Source organism: Lactuca virosa, chromosome 1 (genome assembly GCF_052849685.1).
Source record: "Lactuca virosa cultivar CGN04683 chromosome 1, Lactuca_virosa_CGN04683_v6, whole genome shotgun sequence".
Lineage (NCBI taxonomy): Eukaryota > Viridiplantae > Streptophyta > Magnoliopsida > Asterales > Asteraceae > Lactuca > Lactuca virosa.
This window is the reverse complement of record NC_136426.1, coordinates 5,008,975-5,023,449: the sequence shown is the minus strand read 5'-3', so window position 1 is coordinate 5,023,449 and position 14,475 is coordinate 5,008,975. Positions and strand designations below refer to the sequence as shown.

The window sequence follows — 14,475 nt, the reverse complement described above, 5'->3', positions numbered from 1 at the left end:
GTTTAAAATAATCAACATCGAAAATGGAAAAAGATATAGTTGGATGTTTTAGTGAAATAGTTTGATGCATACAGATTATATCTGAAAAATGACTAAAACATAATGGTATTTTAATAAAACAAAAATGACATATTTGCAAGAAAAATAAAACATGGTCCAAATCAGCAAAAAGTGGTATAGCTAGGGACCAAAACTGTAACTTACTCTAAATTAGTAAATTACCCGAGAATATCTTTTACATTTGAATATCGGATCCCTAGCGAGTTCGGGTCGGGAATATAAGATGAGCTGATAATTCACGTCTCTCGATGCTAAAAAAATTCGTTTCTTACGTATTTTAACGTACTAATATTCTCAAGCCCTAAAATATCGATCTGCAAATCTCTACCGATTCCACCAAGAACTCAGTAGGAAACTCATCACGCCTCAAGATTTTCTTATATGTACCGAAATCGTCATTGTAAGCATCAATTTTGTGGAAAAAGTAGTGACTTCGATCTTTCTGAAGGCATCATTTGATAATTACTGTCTGAGAAGTTGTCTTGTAATTGAGGAATCTCTCTATGATTGTTGTGGAATTAGGATTTTATTGTTATTTTTCTGGATGCGTCATCATTTTGTATAAATGCTTGTTAGACGGGATCTAGGGTTTCCCTCCCTGGTGTTCCTGGTTGTGGTTGTGGTTGTGCCAGTGATCGTGCTCATTATCCGTCGAAAATTGCGGCATTCGGTAGCGAGAAGTGAGGAGATTAAGAGGCTTGTGGTATCGGCTTCAGAGGAGTTAGCTAGGGCTGAGTTTGAAGCCCGAGAATCGTACTATTACACTGCGAACGCTACGCCCTCGGCTGGGGTTTCGGTTTTGACTCCCGCTTCGGTTCCGACTTACGTGTCGATTCCATTGGGTTCTCCGTTGAAACCGCAATACCAATGTGCTGTTTGCTTTTGTCCCACCACCACGCGTTGTGCCAAGTGCAAAGCTGTTCGTTACTGGTACGCTTAATTAATTCAAAGATCTTGAATATGAAATAAATCGTCCTTTTCTTTCAGTTCTGTTATTGTGCTTAATTCTAATGGAGAAAGACATAGGAAATTCTTAGGAAAGAACACTCGTTTTTTCTTCTTTTCCACTTTGCTTAAACGAGGGGACAAGTGGTTATTTTGTTTTGAATAGAGCATAACAAAGTTGTTAAAGGAGGGTTACTTTCTACGTTGGTGCTTAAACTAACTGAAAATGGTCCATCTGATAAGGGCATGGGGGTGTGATAACCTTTTAAACAATGTCACCAAAGAACATCCCCCTTTTCTAATTTAGATAGTAATGGACATGTTAAGAGTTAATTGATGATATGCTCTGATGGCCCAGCCTGTGATGGAATTCATGCATATACCCATTCTTAATTCGTAGTCAATTCCTTTAATGAAGATTGCTTGGACATTGAGAAGTACATATGACATATAAAATGGATGTTTTTAGCAACACTAAATAACTTATATGCAATTTAACATGCATCTTTAGCACAATTTGTGGGCACATCCGACTTCACATTAGCTCACATTTTCTAATATAGCAAACATCTGTGCAGAATTTAGTGACGTAAAAAATCTTTTTGAAACTTAGGTTGGGTCTGTAGTATGTATTTGGCGCTTGGTAGACATTCTTATCCATCAAGGCTTTAACTATTTTTGCTGGTGTTTCATTTGAAAGTTCTTCTATTATCCTTTGAATAAAAGATAATGTTTTTTTTTTTTTTTTTTTTTTTTTTTTTTTTTAAAGAGAGCTGTGAGTAGGATAATTTAGTAACAGGGGTTTAGATTGTCGTATTTCAGGGAGACATAGGCTTACTTTTGTATTTCTCAACACTTATGGTAAATCTATGTATACATATTATATTTGATGGATCTTAGGAAACAATTTAGCCTTTATGGTGGGAAATTTCCAAAATGATAATCTGAGATCATAATCCCCCCCTTCAATTTATCAAGCGAAGATGTGATGAGTATGAAGTTGACCCGTTTTGAAATGCTTCCATATGATAGACTTGTAATATCTTTATCAACTCCATCCTTTGAGATTGAGTATTTTGAACCTGGATTTCGGCAACTTCATGTTTCTGTCTTAACTTTTTTTTTTTTTTTTTTTTTTATATAATTATTTCACTTTGGCAAAGGTGGAGTTGTACGCTTGTATAAATACCCTTGTGTTGCTCAAAACTTGGTGTGATTCACTGCAGAATCCTTAGATTTGTATGTTGTTTTATCAGTAGCTTACCCATCCAGCAGACACTAAAGTACTTGGCAATTCAACATATCATTTATTGAGCCATATTATGAGCATTATGTTAACTTGTGGAATAAACTGGCATGTGGAGTAGTTATGGTTACATGATACATCAAATAAGGAGAAAGATTTGGAGGTGATTTGGTCTAGAATATTACAGGAACATGATTTAGAAGATGGAATCTGTATTTGCTACTAGTGTGTTATAAGTTATAACTGCTTCCAGAAACCTTGAGATGTGTAGATTGTTATATAGTGAATAGTTTCTAGTGGTGGTTCAAAATTTTAGATATGGGTGTGATGGAGATTTCATGTATGAACTAAATTGGACATGTGAACAATAGTAGAGCCCCACTTTCAAATATGACTTTTTCTTTTCTTTTTTTTAATTTCTTGAATGTAAGTCTCATGTTATGCATGGCAATTTCAGCTCTGGGAAATGTCAAATAATTCATTGGAGACAAGGCCACAAACATGAGTGCCGTCCCTATGTTGCTGTGAGTCCAATCAATGATGAGGGAGGCAGCTCTTATAGGCAAGTGGATCATGAAGATCAAAGTGACACTTTTGATACTGAAGCTCAGCAAACTTTTACATCGTCTGTGACTGGGAGATTCCCAGAAAATTCTGATAACAAGGATGATGATGAATCCCTTGCTCATCAGCAGGGTAGAAATTCCACCTCTACCACCCCTACTAAATTTTCTGCAGGTGTTACTGTTGACAACTTAGTGAAATCATTGCACCAGACATTGGGTAGCCCTACCAGAGCCAGAAAGTCAACTGGTTTAGGGAAGAACAATCTCAAAAGATCCAATCCAAGTGATGAAGATGCTCAGTCAAGTTCATCTTGTTGGACAAACAGCGAGTCTTCATTTTCTGAGCCTTCTACAACCTCTTCTGGTTTCTGGGATACGACTGTTGATAACAAGAAATCGAGTATCAATGATCATGATGATTTTGCCTCAGCTGGCAGTTACACTGCTAATCAGAATAGCAATATCATCAATGGATGTATTGCTGATAAAGTCATAATAGATGGTTTGGGAAATAACAAGTTCAATGATAGCAGTGATTCGTCAAAGGATGATACTTCCAAGTTCAGGGAATCTAAAAATTCTCCTTCTCATCGTGCTTCAGTGCTTAAAGATGATAGCTTATCTTCTTCAAATGATATTTCCAGTAACAAGAGTAGGATTTCCCACACATCCAAATCTAGGGAAATAAGTTCATCACCAAAAGCTCCGGACACCAGTAGTAGACATGCATCTCATACTACAAAGCCTGTGAAGGTGGATGATGACAATCATAGGGCCACTGTTTCTTCACCCAAACTCACGGAAAGTTCTCGTATTAGAAGTGGATCCAAGACATCAAAATCAAAAGCTGTTGACCAGGTCAAGCCCTCTAAGTCATTAGAGGGAGTAAGTGACAGATACGCTTTCAAGGTCTGACTTGGAACCTTTCTTGTTTAATCTAATTTTTCACTCCAAGTCTATGAGATTTATAAGGTGATAGTTTTGGTATAATTTTGATACAGGGTCTCTTCCCATACCAAATGTTTGTCAAGCTGTACGCTTCAAAAAAGATTGAATTGCAGCCTTGTGGCCTAAAAAATTGCGGAAACAGGTAGAGCTTGGCATTAACCTGTTATGTGCTTGTAATTATTTTCATTTTTAATTAAATAGTTTCTATATTGATGGCATGGCATGCATATTTTGCAGCTGTTATGCTAATGCGGTGCTCCAGTGCCTGATATACACTCCACCTCTGTCTGCTTATTTTCTGGAAGGGCTTCATTCCAAAGCATGTATGTTATCATGCACTAACAAGTTGTTTCTTTGAGCTGAGTAAACTATTATTAAAAAAAAAGTGTTTGTTAGGTGATAAGAGAGGATGGTGCTTCACATGTGAGGTTGAAGGCCTTGTTATGAAGGCAAAAGATGGGAACTCTCCGTTGTCTCCTATTCGCATACTTACCCATATTGAAAACATCGGAAGCAATCTTGGGCATGGGAAAGAAGAAGATGCACATGAATTTCTAAGGTCAACTTTTACTGTTACAATTTGATATGGAACAAGAACAACTTATTTATTTATGTTTGTGTGGTGTGATTAAACTAGTAGTGAATTTATAATTACAGGTATGTTATCGATGCTTTGCAAGCAGTTTGCATCAAGGAAGCTGCAGGAGCGAATGCCTTGAACTGTTTGGAAGAAGAAACAAGTCTGATTGGGCTTACCTTTGGGGGTTATCTACGGTCTAAGGTGATTTTTGACATTGAGATATAAATTTAAAATAATTACCAGACTCTTTGTATTTATTTTAGTTTTGGATTATATAAATAGATCATTTGCATCAAATGTGGAGGCAAATCGGAGATGCATGAAAGGATGATGGATCTGACAGTTGAAATAGAAGGCGATATAGGAACTTTGGAAGAGGCTTTGGATAAATTTACATGTACCGAGATTCTGGATGGTGAAAACAAGTACAAATGCAGCAGGTTGGTTTTGGTTCACTTATCTTTTCTTGATCACATCCTTTTCACTGTTATATAGTGTATTAATTAATTTGCTCTTAAGGTGCAAATCCTATGAGAAAGCCAGAAAGAAACTGACGTTATTGGAGGCTCCTAATGTGCTTACTATTGCATTGAAGAGATTTCAGGTAATATATATATATATATATATATATATATATATATATATATATATATATATTATTTTTACCAAAAGATATTTGTGCAAGTCTTGGTATGTCACTGAATTTGATTGTATGTATTACAGTGTGGTAAATTTGGGAAGCTGAACAAATCGGTTGAGTTCCCAGAGATTTTAGACATGGCTCCGTATGTTAGTGGGACAAGTGATAAGTCGCCAGTTTACAGGCTTTATGGGGTGGTGGTTCATGTAGATACAATGAATGATGCCTTTTCTGGTCATTATGTTTGCTATGTTAAGAATCATCACAACCGATGGTTCAAATTTAACGACACCATGGTATGTGTTCACTAATTTATTTATTTTTTTTTCAAAAATACCACCTTTCATTTCTTATGCTTATATGAGTTAATATCATGTCAATGTAGGTGAACGAGGTGGATCTTCAACATGTATTGACAAAAGGCGCATACATGCTCTTTTATGCAAGGTATTTTTATCTTTTTTTTTTTTTTTTTTTTATGTTATTAGTCAAGCAATTTCATTTTTTTTGTTTGTTTAGATGCTCCCCACGGGCCCCACGATCAATACGCAGCTCAATAATCCAGCATCAAGATCCACGGAAACACAAAACATTCGTTCACTCCACTGAACCTTGGGAGGCTTGCATTTACCAGCCGGCTTCTCAGTCTGGCCACCGGCACCGGAGTCTGGAGGAGGAATCTTCCTCCTCCAGTGACAACTCGGGGTTCTTCTCGGAGTCATGTTCTTGCAGCACAGATAGCAGCACCCAAAGGGACTCCAGTGATCACATTCCGGGTGACTGGGAACATGATTACTGGAACAACAGCAGCACCAACATCAACACCAACACCAACACCAACACCAACATGAATGTGACCTCGTCGGATTCTGACACCTCATCGACGTCCTCCTTCCCGTCCCCGTTGTACTCCAGGCTTTCTCACTTGTACACTTCAAGGACAAACGAGGATGAATGTAGAAAGTTAGATTGTAGTTGTAATAGTTGTAGTAGGGTTAGGGTAACTAACTTGAACCTGGATAGATTAGGGTCCAAACCAGGTGCAAGTGTAACCTTTAGAAGATCGGCAACCAGGGGAATATTGGAGTAAAAAAAAAACCTTTTTAAAAAAAAAAGAGGTTTTTGAGTAGAGAGGGAATAAGTGTATCTGTTGTTATCTGTATCTCTCTGTATGTATGGTAATGGTAATGGTAGTAGTTTGTTAAAGTCACTCTCCTCTCTTCCCCTTCCCCCTTATTAAATTATAATACAAGTGCCATCCACCATTTATTCTTTTAACTAGTACACAAAAGTGCTAAGTTTTCAACAAAATCTCTAAAACACTTTTTTTTAGGTCGTAATGTTTGACAAAAATAAAATAAAATATAAGTTAGTTTTTTAACAGTTTTATCAGTCCAACAGTTCAATGAGGTTACGTAGTTTTTTTTTAAAAAATATATTTTTATTAGTTATATTTAAATAAGAACCATTTTGTTGGAACGAATTAATAAAGAAAAAGGTTATAAAATGATCCCAGATAATATAAAGAAAATATCATGCTAATTTCTTTTTATTTTTAATTTAATAAAATATATTATGTATTTATCTAAAAAGATATATTTCTCAGCTACATTATCAATTCACAAACTAAATCTTTAGTTGTCAGCTAACTTTATTTCGGTTAGTACCCCAAAAACAGGTTTTAACCCAAAACATAATATTTATAATCTTTACTCTTTACTTGTATTTTTCTCTAAACTTCTTACAATTAGGCCATCAGCAAGCCTATTTTCAATTTGATCACATATGGGCCTTTCACCATCTACATACCTCCGGCCGAAACCAATGAATTCCGGTTCAGTATATCCTTGACTGATTAACCCGGTTCGACCCAAGACTCGATTTTCCACAACAGCCTTTAACGCTCTTCTTAACAGCCCAACGTCGTCCTCCTCCCGCAATTCCACCACCACCTCCGCCTTAGTTCGCCCACCGATAGTCGCCATCTCAGCCTTCACTGCCTTCCCGCGGACTGAATGAATCGCCTCTGTCAAGTCCTGATTAAGACCCGGTCGGTCCTCGCAACAGACAATTGCTCGGACGGCTGTCTTGTTGCCACTGGCGACGTAACCGACGCTCATTTCGTCGTTCTCGCCGGGAATAAAAAACGATTGCTTGTCACACCGCTCTCCGTCATGATGCGACGGCGCTAGGTCGGCGACCATTTTTTTCAGCTCTTTTAAATGACGCACAGTCTCTGCTAGCACCGAGGCTTTATCGCTCTGCAAGTGCAACGTATATAATGTAATCTTTTTTAGCTAAAAATTTAGGAGATTAATTCTATTTATTATCATGTATGCAAGATTGTAGGTTAATACCCCAAAAGATATTCCCAAACGAACAAATAGCTACATCGGTTCGTTTTTAACTTTTTAGCACCAAAATTATAATGAAATGTATGTATGTTTGTGTTTTGATACTTACTTTGAGTATTCGAGGGAAGAAGTGTCTAAGAGAGTCGTAGTGGCAATTGATTCGTCTTCTACGTTTACGCTCAGAAAGGGCATGCTTTTTGGATGCTAACTCATGAGTAATCTCTTTTACTTTTGTGAGTTTCACCATTTCTCTAACTGGTAATTGAGCAGCAGCTACTTGAACTAATTCCACTATTCAACTTTACGTTCTTCATCTTCATATCATCACCACCGGTGCCATGCATGGCTTTGAACCGAAACCATTATGTTTTTTGCTTTCTCGTGACAAGAAAACGGGGGTGGAGAATAAGAAAAGTGATGATGAATACTTAAGCAAGTTGATGGCAAATATAATAGAGAAGTATCTCTTCAAAATATTTTTCATAATTTTGTAATAAATGTTATTGAATTTGAGTTGTAAGGAAACATAAATAGGATGGGATATTTGAGATTTCGAAGACTTAATTAATAAAAAGAACAAATATAAATAAATATATTGTAAATGTGTCCAAAATGTGTGACAAAATTGGCAGAAGCGTCCTTTGATCTTGTTTCCATATAGGAAACATTTTGTATAATGCTTTATGTATAAGTAACAGTTGTCGTATTCTGTATCAATGTAGAATGATATCTATATACAACTCATATTTTCTAATTTTGTTTTGTATTATTATTTTTAAAAATCAATGTAATATGGTTATTTCACGGACTTTAATGATTCATTTGATGTAAACAATTCTTGTACACAATATATTGTTGAATCAGCAGTGCAAAATTCTTGTACATAATATATTGTCATTATAATATTATATCATATGTTTTGTTTAAAAACAGTGATCAACATAATTTTTGATGATAAAGTCGTTACTATGTAAATGGAAAAGACAAAAATGAAGGGTGGTTGTAATGTTGTGAAAGGGGATTCATTCGTAGGTGGCGACAGATTGATATAATGGTGGTGGGGCTACCTCAAACTCAAACACACCAAATGCCAATTGGCAATTGGTTTTGGTATGTACGTATGCTTGTTTTTCGTATGTTGTAGCTTGGTCCCCAACTTCATTTCTGCAAAATATTCCTTCCTTCCTTCCTTCATGTGTACATTTTGGGACCACACACAATATAAAGGTTAATTCCAAACAAACATCCTAACCTAAATAAGCTTAGGAATTCAACATCCCCGAAATAGTACTTCACGGAATATCTTTATTAAACAAAACAAACGGAAAGCTAGTTGCAAACGGAAAAAAAAATCAACATGCCAATGTTTTTTTTCAACATAAAAATAAAAATGAGGGTTTTGTCCAATAAAAAATCTATTACCACCAAACCTGCTTGAAATATAAGCTTTACATGCTTAACCCTCTTTTGTTAAATGCTAATATGCAGATTAGGTGATCGTTTCCTATGTTTATGCGCCTGAATGGTCCAAACTTAGTACTCCCCCTTCAATATCTCACCATTAATTTCCCCACCCCATAAAAATGTAATCTTTTACCCTTCAAGAAACTTGCTGAATACCAACAATATGACCAAATAATCATCCATTTTCCAACCAATCCAATAACCTTCTAATGCAAGTTTCATAAACTCAAGCAATGAGGAATCACATGACAAGAACCATTAGGCTAAATGGTAGCCAGAGGTCCGACCAAAAAAAAGACTCTTGTGGACAATGTGGATTCTTAGTTGGAGAATAAAGAGGAAGAAGAGGATGTTGACAAGAGCTTCAAGAAATGCATATTCATGGTGGTGGGCTAGCCACATCAGGACCAAGCAATCAAAATGGCTGGACCAGAATCTCCAAGGTATTGATATCTTTATCAAAATTCATACTTAGAGAAACAAAATTCAGTTAGTTTGTGGGGTTGTGTTCTTTTTGGCATTACATTACTTGTGTCCATTTTCAACAATTTGTTAGTTTAAAGAAAATATTATTTCTCAGAGCTTCAACAATGGCGTCTATTTGAGTTTTGAAACGTATTAATGTGTTGCTCATGTTGGCTTTCAGATATGGAGGAAAAGGTAGAATACATAATGACAATCATCACAGAAGATGGAGACTCGTTTAGGGTTAGGGCTGAACAATACTATCAGAAAAGGCCCGAGATCGTAAACTTCGTAGAAGATACTTTTCGGGAATATCGAGCATTAGCAGAAAGATACGATCATTTATCGAAAGATCTACAAAGCGCGAATCGAACCATCGCCGTTATCTTCCCCGAAAGGGTACAGATGTCAATTGAAGAAGAAGACGACGAAGATTTCGCGTTTAGTGTAGAGGAACATGAAAAGCACCCTACAGGTGCGCCATTGCCGTTGCCAACGCCGATGCTAGAAGCACCGAAACTAAACCATCTTCCAAAAATGGAGAACGCAGTTCAAGCAGTGCTCAAGAAAAAGAAAATGCCAAGAAAAATGATGTCAAAAAAAGGACTTATCAAAATCGGGGTCGACGAAAAAGCTCCCGTAAAAAGCTCCGGATTGAGTAAAGACGAGGCACTTGAGGAGATCGATAAGCTTCAAAAGGAAATCTTAGGGTTTCAGACTGAAAAAGAATTTGTAAAATGTTCATACGAAAACGCGATATCAAAGTTTTGGGAAATCGAGACCAACATCACTGAGATGCATGCTAAAATTAGCAATTTGCAGGATGAGTTGGAGGTCAGGACTGTGATCGAGGATAACGATGCTCAAACCTTGATGGCGTCTTCGGCATTGAAAATGTGTGGAGAAACACTCGCCAACTTGAAACATAAACAAAATCGAGTTGAAAAAGAGGCGACGGTTGAACACAAAAGGGTTGGCGACATTAGAAAGAAGTTTGAGGCTCTGATATCGAGCAATAACAGTAATTCAGATTTTAAGAACATGGAGCAAACGAGCCAACAAGTTAAAGACAAAACAACAAAAATCGAAGAGAAACAACAGAATGTAGAGAATAGAGATGGAAATGGTCAAGAAGGATTGATCGAAAGTCAACCCAAATGTAATTTTGACCAAAAAGAATCTGAAACGGTTGAAGATAGAAAATCGAGGATCAAAGAAGATATTCTTGGAAAAAGCGAACCTGTCACTATCTCTAAAGTTGCTGAGAAGATTGAGAAACTTGTTGATAAGGTCATCATATTAGAAATTGATTTGGCGTCCCAGACTGCACTTGTGATGAGGCTTAGATTCGAAAACGATGATCTTCATGAACAACTTCAAAGTTTGGAACATGACAACAAGAACCTCGTTGATGATTCAAATGAAATGAAGATGAAGATCAAAAGGCTTGAGGAACAATTAGAAGGAATTCAGAGCCTTGATCAGAAAGTCAAAGGGCAAAATGTGCATTTGGAAACCAGGTTCGATGATGCGAGTGTTAATCTTGATAATGCATCTAATGAGCTTTTAATCGCTGAACCAGATGAAAACCCTTCAGACGATGAAGAGAAGAAAGAATATGATAAAAGATCAGAAGTAGAAGAAGAGAATGATTTAGAAAAGAAACCTAATGAAGATAATGATGACTTTGAGGGTTTTGTAATGAAACCTAATGAAGATAGTCATGAGTTAGAGGATTCTGTAAAGAAAAAGGATATCCAAATGGAAAGAGGAAAAGAGCTTGAGCAAGAGCAAGAGCAAGAGCAGGAGAAAGAGAAAGAGAAAGAGCAAGAGCAAGAACAAGGACAAGGACAAGAACAAGAACAAACATTGACAAAAAGGGTGATCAATGAAGAACATGATATTGTTGTTGATGTTAATGGTGATCGAATGGGTGAAGAAGATCAATCGAATTTGAAGCGTAAATTTTCATATGAAATAGAAGAAAGAGAGAAAATGTTACTTGAGGAGTACAAATCGACTTTGAGAAACTACAAGGAATTGAAAAAGAAGCTCATTGAAACCGAAACAAAGAATCGTGCAAGATTGTTCAAAACCGCTGTCGAGATGAAGATGTTGAAAAATTCAAATGACTCGAAAGATAACGAGATTCGGTCGTTACATGAAAAATTAAAACTTTTTGAAACAAATTTAGATAAAAATATAGACTTTGAAGTAACAAAAGCACAAGATTCAGTTATAAAAGAAGTTGAAACTACGGAAATTGATTCTACTGATGAAGGGGCACATGAAAGAGAAGAATTTGATGAAAAAAAGGAAGGTGATCAAGACTCAAATGGTGATGAAAACCTAGAGACTGAAGTAAAGAAAGACCCAGATTTGAATGATGGTGTTGATGACCCTAATGAAATTAGAGAAGTAGAAGATGAGATACGTAGAGAAATCGATGAATTTAGAAAAGAGAGCTTAGAGTTATGGTTAAGATTTAGTACAACATATCACCAAATAAACAGGTTTCAAGATACAACAAATGACCTACTAAAAGAAATACAGGAAGCAAGAGATGCAAAAGAAGGGAAAGAAAAGAAACACGAATATGGGCTTGGGCATGCGATTAGTAAACGCCACTATCATCAAAACTCTCCCTCTTTTGCCTCGGATATTCGACCAATATATCGACATTTACAAGACATGCTGGCAGAAGTGACTCTATGGTTGGAGTCGAGTGAAATTTTAGAAGACGATTTACAACATAGATTAATATCACTTTGCGAAATTCAAAATGAATTAGCAAATTTGACAAATGACGATTCAAAATCTGAAAAGAAAGCCAGACCACTTAATGATTGTCAAGCTGCAAAATTTCAAGGGGAACTTCTTAACATGAAGCAAGAGAATAATAAAGTATTGGATGAGTTACGAGCTGCATGCGAAAGGGTCAAAATGATACATATTGAAATCGAAGAGACATTAATAAAGTTGGATGCGGATCTTGGTAAGAAAAAAGGGTCAAACTCTAAGTCAAAGGTACCTTTCAGGTCATTCCTTTTTGGGGTTAAGTTAAGAAAGAAGCATAGGCCTTCTTCACTATTAAGAGGTATGAGTCACTCATTGCAAAGATAGTACAGTAAAGTCCAAGAATCACCACAGAAAGAGAAAGAAGCTAGCTAAGTTTGGAACTACTCTATAGTCTATAGTGATTAAGCAATGTATAGATATTGACATCAACTGACAACTATGTCCTAAAGCATATAGTTTATATGTTTATAGATGGAAAGAACCCTAGAGTTTCTCATTGTTCTTCATGTATATGTAAGGTAGTTAATGTCATAAAATGACCACCAATAGTATGTAGTTTTGTCATTGATCTTTCAATTGTATTCAATAGACCACCAATGTTTTTTAGGGTCTTCTTTCACCATTAAGGTAAATTTCAAAAGGATAAATAGATATTAAATTCTGTCTGATGTATTGTTCATTGTGGCATTCAATATGAATATGATAGAATTTATTTATTCAAGTCGGCATAATATTGACATTATGTCAACTGTGACATTTTTTTTGGAACGTCAAATACAAATATATACACTAAACTACTCCTAAATTATTCCACCTATGTCCACCCACTGTGACATCGAATATGACATAATTATCCATTTGAAATGCATTTTAATTGTGTATTTAACACCCCAAAAAACTTATTTACACTGGAAAAAAATAAATGGCCTGAAGAACATTGAACAAATTATATATTATTGGATGTCTGTAACATCCCAAAATTCATGACCAAAAATTTCATTTTTAAATAAGTTGTTATAAAGACCAATAGTATAAAAACGTTCATAATATCATCCCACGTCAAATCATTATATCAATAATCAAAACATGTCATCATAAAACAATATCAGAGCATAATCCCAAAGATCTCATGTGCGGAAACATAGTGTGATGCGTTGCGATCGTGTCGGCTCCTTTTCTTTGAAAAGGATGAACTTGAAACCAAAAATGTATACCGTAAGCACGAAGCTTAGTGAGTTCCCCCATCATACCACATACCATACACAAAACATACTGCCATGCATATCTGGGTGCCCGACCTACCCTGCTGAGCATATCTGGGTGCTCAACCTACCCTTGTCAGGCATACCAGGGTGCCCGACCTACCCCTGTCAAGCATATATGGGTGCTCGACCTACCCTGCCAGACATATCTGGGTGTCCGACAGAAACATCCCAAAAATATGGAACAAAATTTCGTTTTCAAATTATTATTAAAACATAAATCATCCATAATCATAAATAAAATCGTGAATCATGTATCATAAGGTATCATAATATCTGTCACATATCAAAATCTAATATCAAAATATCAGAGTAAAACTCTTAGGCTGAAGACTGTGGTGTGTGCCATGTGATCATCCCGAGCCTTTCCCTTTGCTAGTGGAAGAACCTGAAACCAACACTGAAAACCGTAAGCACGAATCTTAGTGAGCTCCCCCAGACTACCACATACCATACACATATAACATACAACTAAAGAGATACGGGCCCCACCCACACTCATGGAGATATGGTCCCCGCCTTCACTCCGCTAGCTAGGAGATACGGGCCCCACCCACACTCCGCTGATTATGAGATACATGCCCCACCCACACGCAGCTACTTCGAGATACGGGCCCCGCCCACACTCGGCTACTATGTGATACGAGCCCCGCCCACACTCAACTATTATGAGATAGGCCCCGCCCACACTCAGCTACTAAATAACATACAGGTATCACATAGACAACATGTATAACTAGTTCTATCAGTCACGCATATATCCATAATCGAATTAAAATGTGAGATACGAGCCCCGCCCACTCTCGGCTACTAACATATCATACTACGGGTCGACCTTGGTGCCTTAAACTAGTTCCTACTGAAGGGAAACTCACCTCGTACGACTGACTGCTGAAAACCTGAGTGAGGAAATCCCTGTCTGCTGCTCTAGCGACTCCCCGGCTATAAATTCCATAATAACACTCAATCAAAAACTAATAACTCTTCATAGGGTAAAATGACCATTTTACCCCTGGTCAAAGTCAACATTCTGGTCAAAGTCAACATTCTGGTCAAAGTCAACATTCTGGGTTGACCAACTTGCCGAGTCAACCTTTCGAATCGCCGAGTTCTATCGACCTGTTCAGTCGCGACTTGGCTCATCCA

The 14,475-nt window shown here is 36.8% G+C and overlaps 3 protein-coding genes across 3 annotated transcripts; 2 read left to right on the top strand and 1 right to left on the bottom strand.

The window, feature by feature from the left end:
* The first annotated feature begins 296 nt into the window (after nucleotides 1–296).
* Nucleotides 297–6,195, top strand: LOC145131847 (ubiquitin carboxyl-terminal hydrolase 17-like). The gene is made up of 11 exons (XM_079066496.1): nucleotides 297–990; nucleotides 2,709–3,726; nucleotides 3,819–3,907; nucleotides 4,003–4,088; nucleotides 4,162–4,324; nucleotides 4,423–4,546; nucleotides 4,628–4,785; nucleotides 4,865–4,949; nucleotides 5,069–5,281; nucleotides 5,371–5,432; nucleotides 5,505–6,195. Exons 1-11 carry the CDS (start codon nucleotides 626–628, stop codon nucleotides 6,073–6,075), a joined length of 2,934 nt encoding a protein of 977 aa, XP_078922622.1. The 5' UTR covers nucleotides 297–625; the 3' UTR covers nucleotides 6,076–6,195.
* A 484-nt stretch (nucleotides 6,196–6,679) lies between these two features.
* On the bottom strand, nucleotides 6,680–7,818 carry LOC145169475 (transcription factor bHLH131-like). Its single transcript, XM_079088031.1, has 2 exons — nucleotides 7,449–7,818; nucleotides 6,680–7,246 (listed from the first exon to the last, which is right to left on the bottom strand). The coding sequence occupies exons 1-2, from the start codon at nucleotides 7,584–7,586 to the stop codon at nucleotides 6,695–6,697; spliced, it is 690 nt and encodes a 229-aa protein (XP_078944157.1). The 5' UTR covers nucleotides 7,587–7,818; the 3' UTR covers nucleotides 6,680–6,694.
* An 806-nt stretch (nucleotides 7,819–8,624) lies between these two features.
* Nucleotides 8,625–12,657, top strand: LOC145131842 (protein NETWORKED 2A-like). Its single transcript, XM_079066492.1, has 2 exons — nucleotides 8,625–9,246; nucleotides 9,450–12,657. Exons 1-2 carry the CDS (start codon nucleotides 9,114–9,116, stop codon nucleotides 12,389–12,391), a joined length of 3,075 nt encoding a protein of 1,024 aa, XP_078922618.1. The 5' UTR covers nucleotides 8,625–9,113; the 3' UTR covers nucleotides 12,392–12,657.
* The last annotated feature ends 1,818 nt before the right edge of the window (nucleotides 12,658–14,475 follow it).

Excerpts from the sequence above, each read along its gene's own strand:
- LOC145131847 (XM_079066496.1), top strand. The coding sequence starts at position 626 with ATGCTTGTTAGACGGGATCTAGGGTTTCCCTCCCTGGTGTTCCTGGTT. Across the intron at positions 4,089-4,161 it reads AGGGCTTCATTCCAAAGCAT|GTGATAAGAGAGGATGGTGC; the intron begins GTATGTTATCAT and ends AGTGTTTGTTAG. Across the intron at positions 4,786-4,864 it reads AACAAGTACAAATGCAGCAG|GTGCAAATCCTATGAGAAAG; the intron begins GTTGGTTTTGGT and ends TTTGCTCTTAAG.
- LOC145169475 (XM_079088031.1), bottom strand. The coding sequence starts at position 7,586 with ATGGTGAAACTCACAAAAGTAAAAGAGATTACTCATGAGTTAGCATCC. Across the intron at positions 7,247-7,448 it reads TCTTCCCTCGAATACTCAAA|AGCGATAAAGCCTCGGTGCT; the intron begins GTAAGTATCAAA and ends TTGCACTTGCAG.
- LOC145131842 (XM_079066492.1), top strand. The coding sequence starts at position 9,114 with ATGTGGATTCTTAGTTGGAGAATAAAGAGGAAGAAGAGGATGTTGACA. Across the intron at positions 9,247-9,449 it reads GCTGGACCAGAATCTCCAAG|ATATGGAGGAAAAGGTAGAA; the intron begins GTATTGATATCT and ends GTTGGCTTTCAG.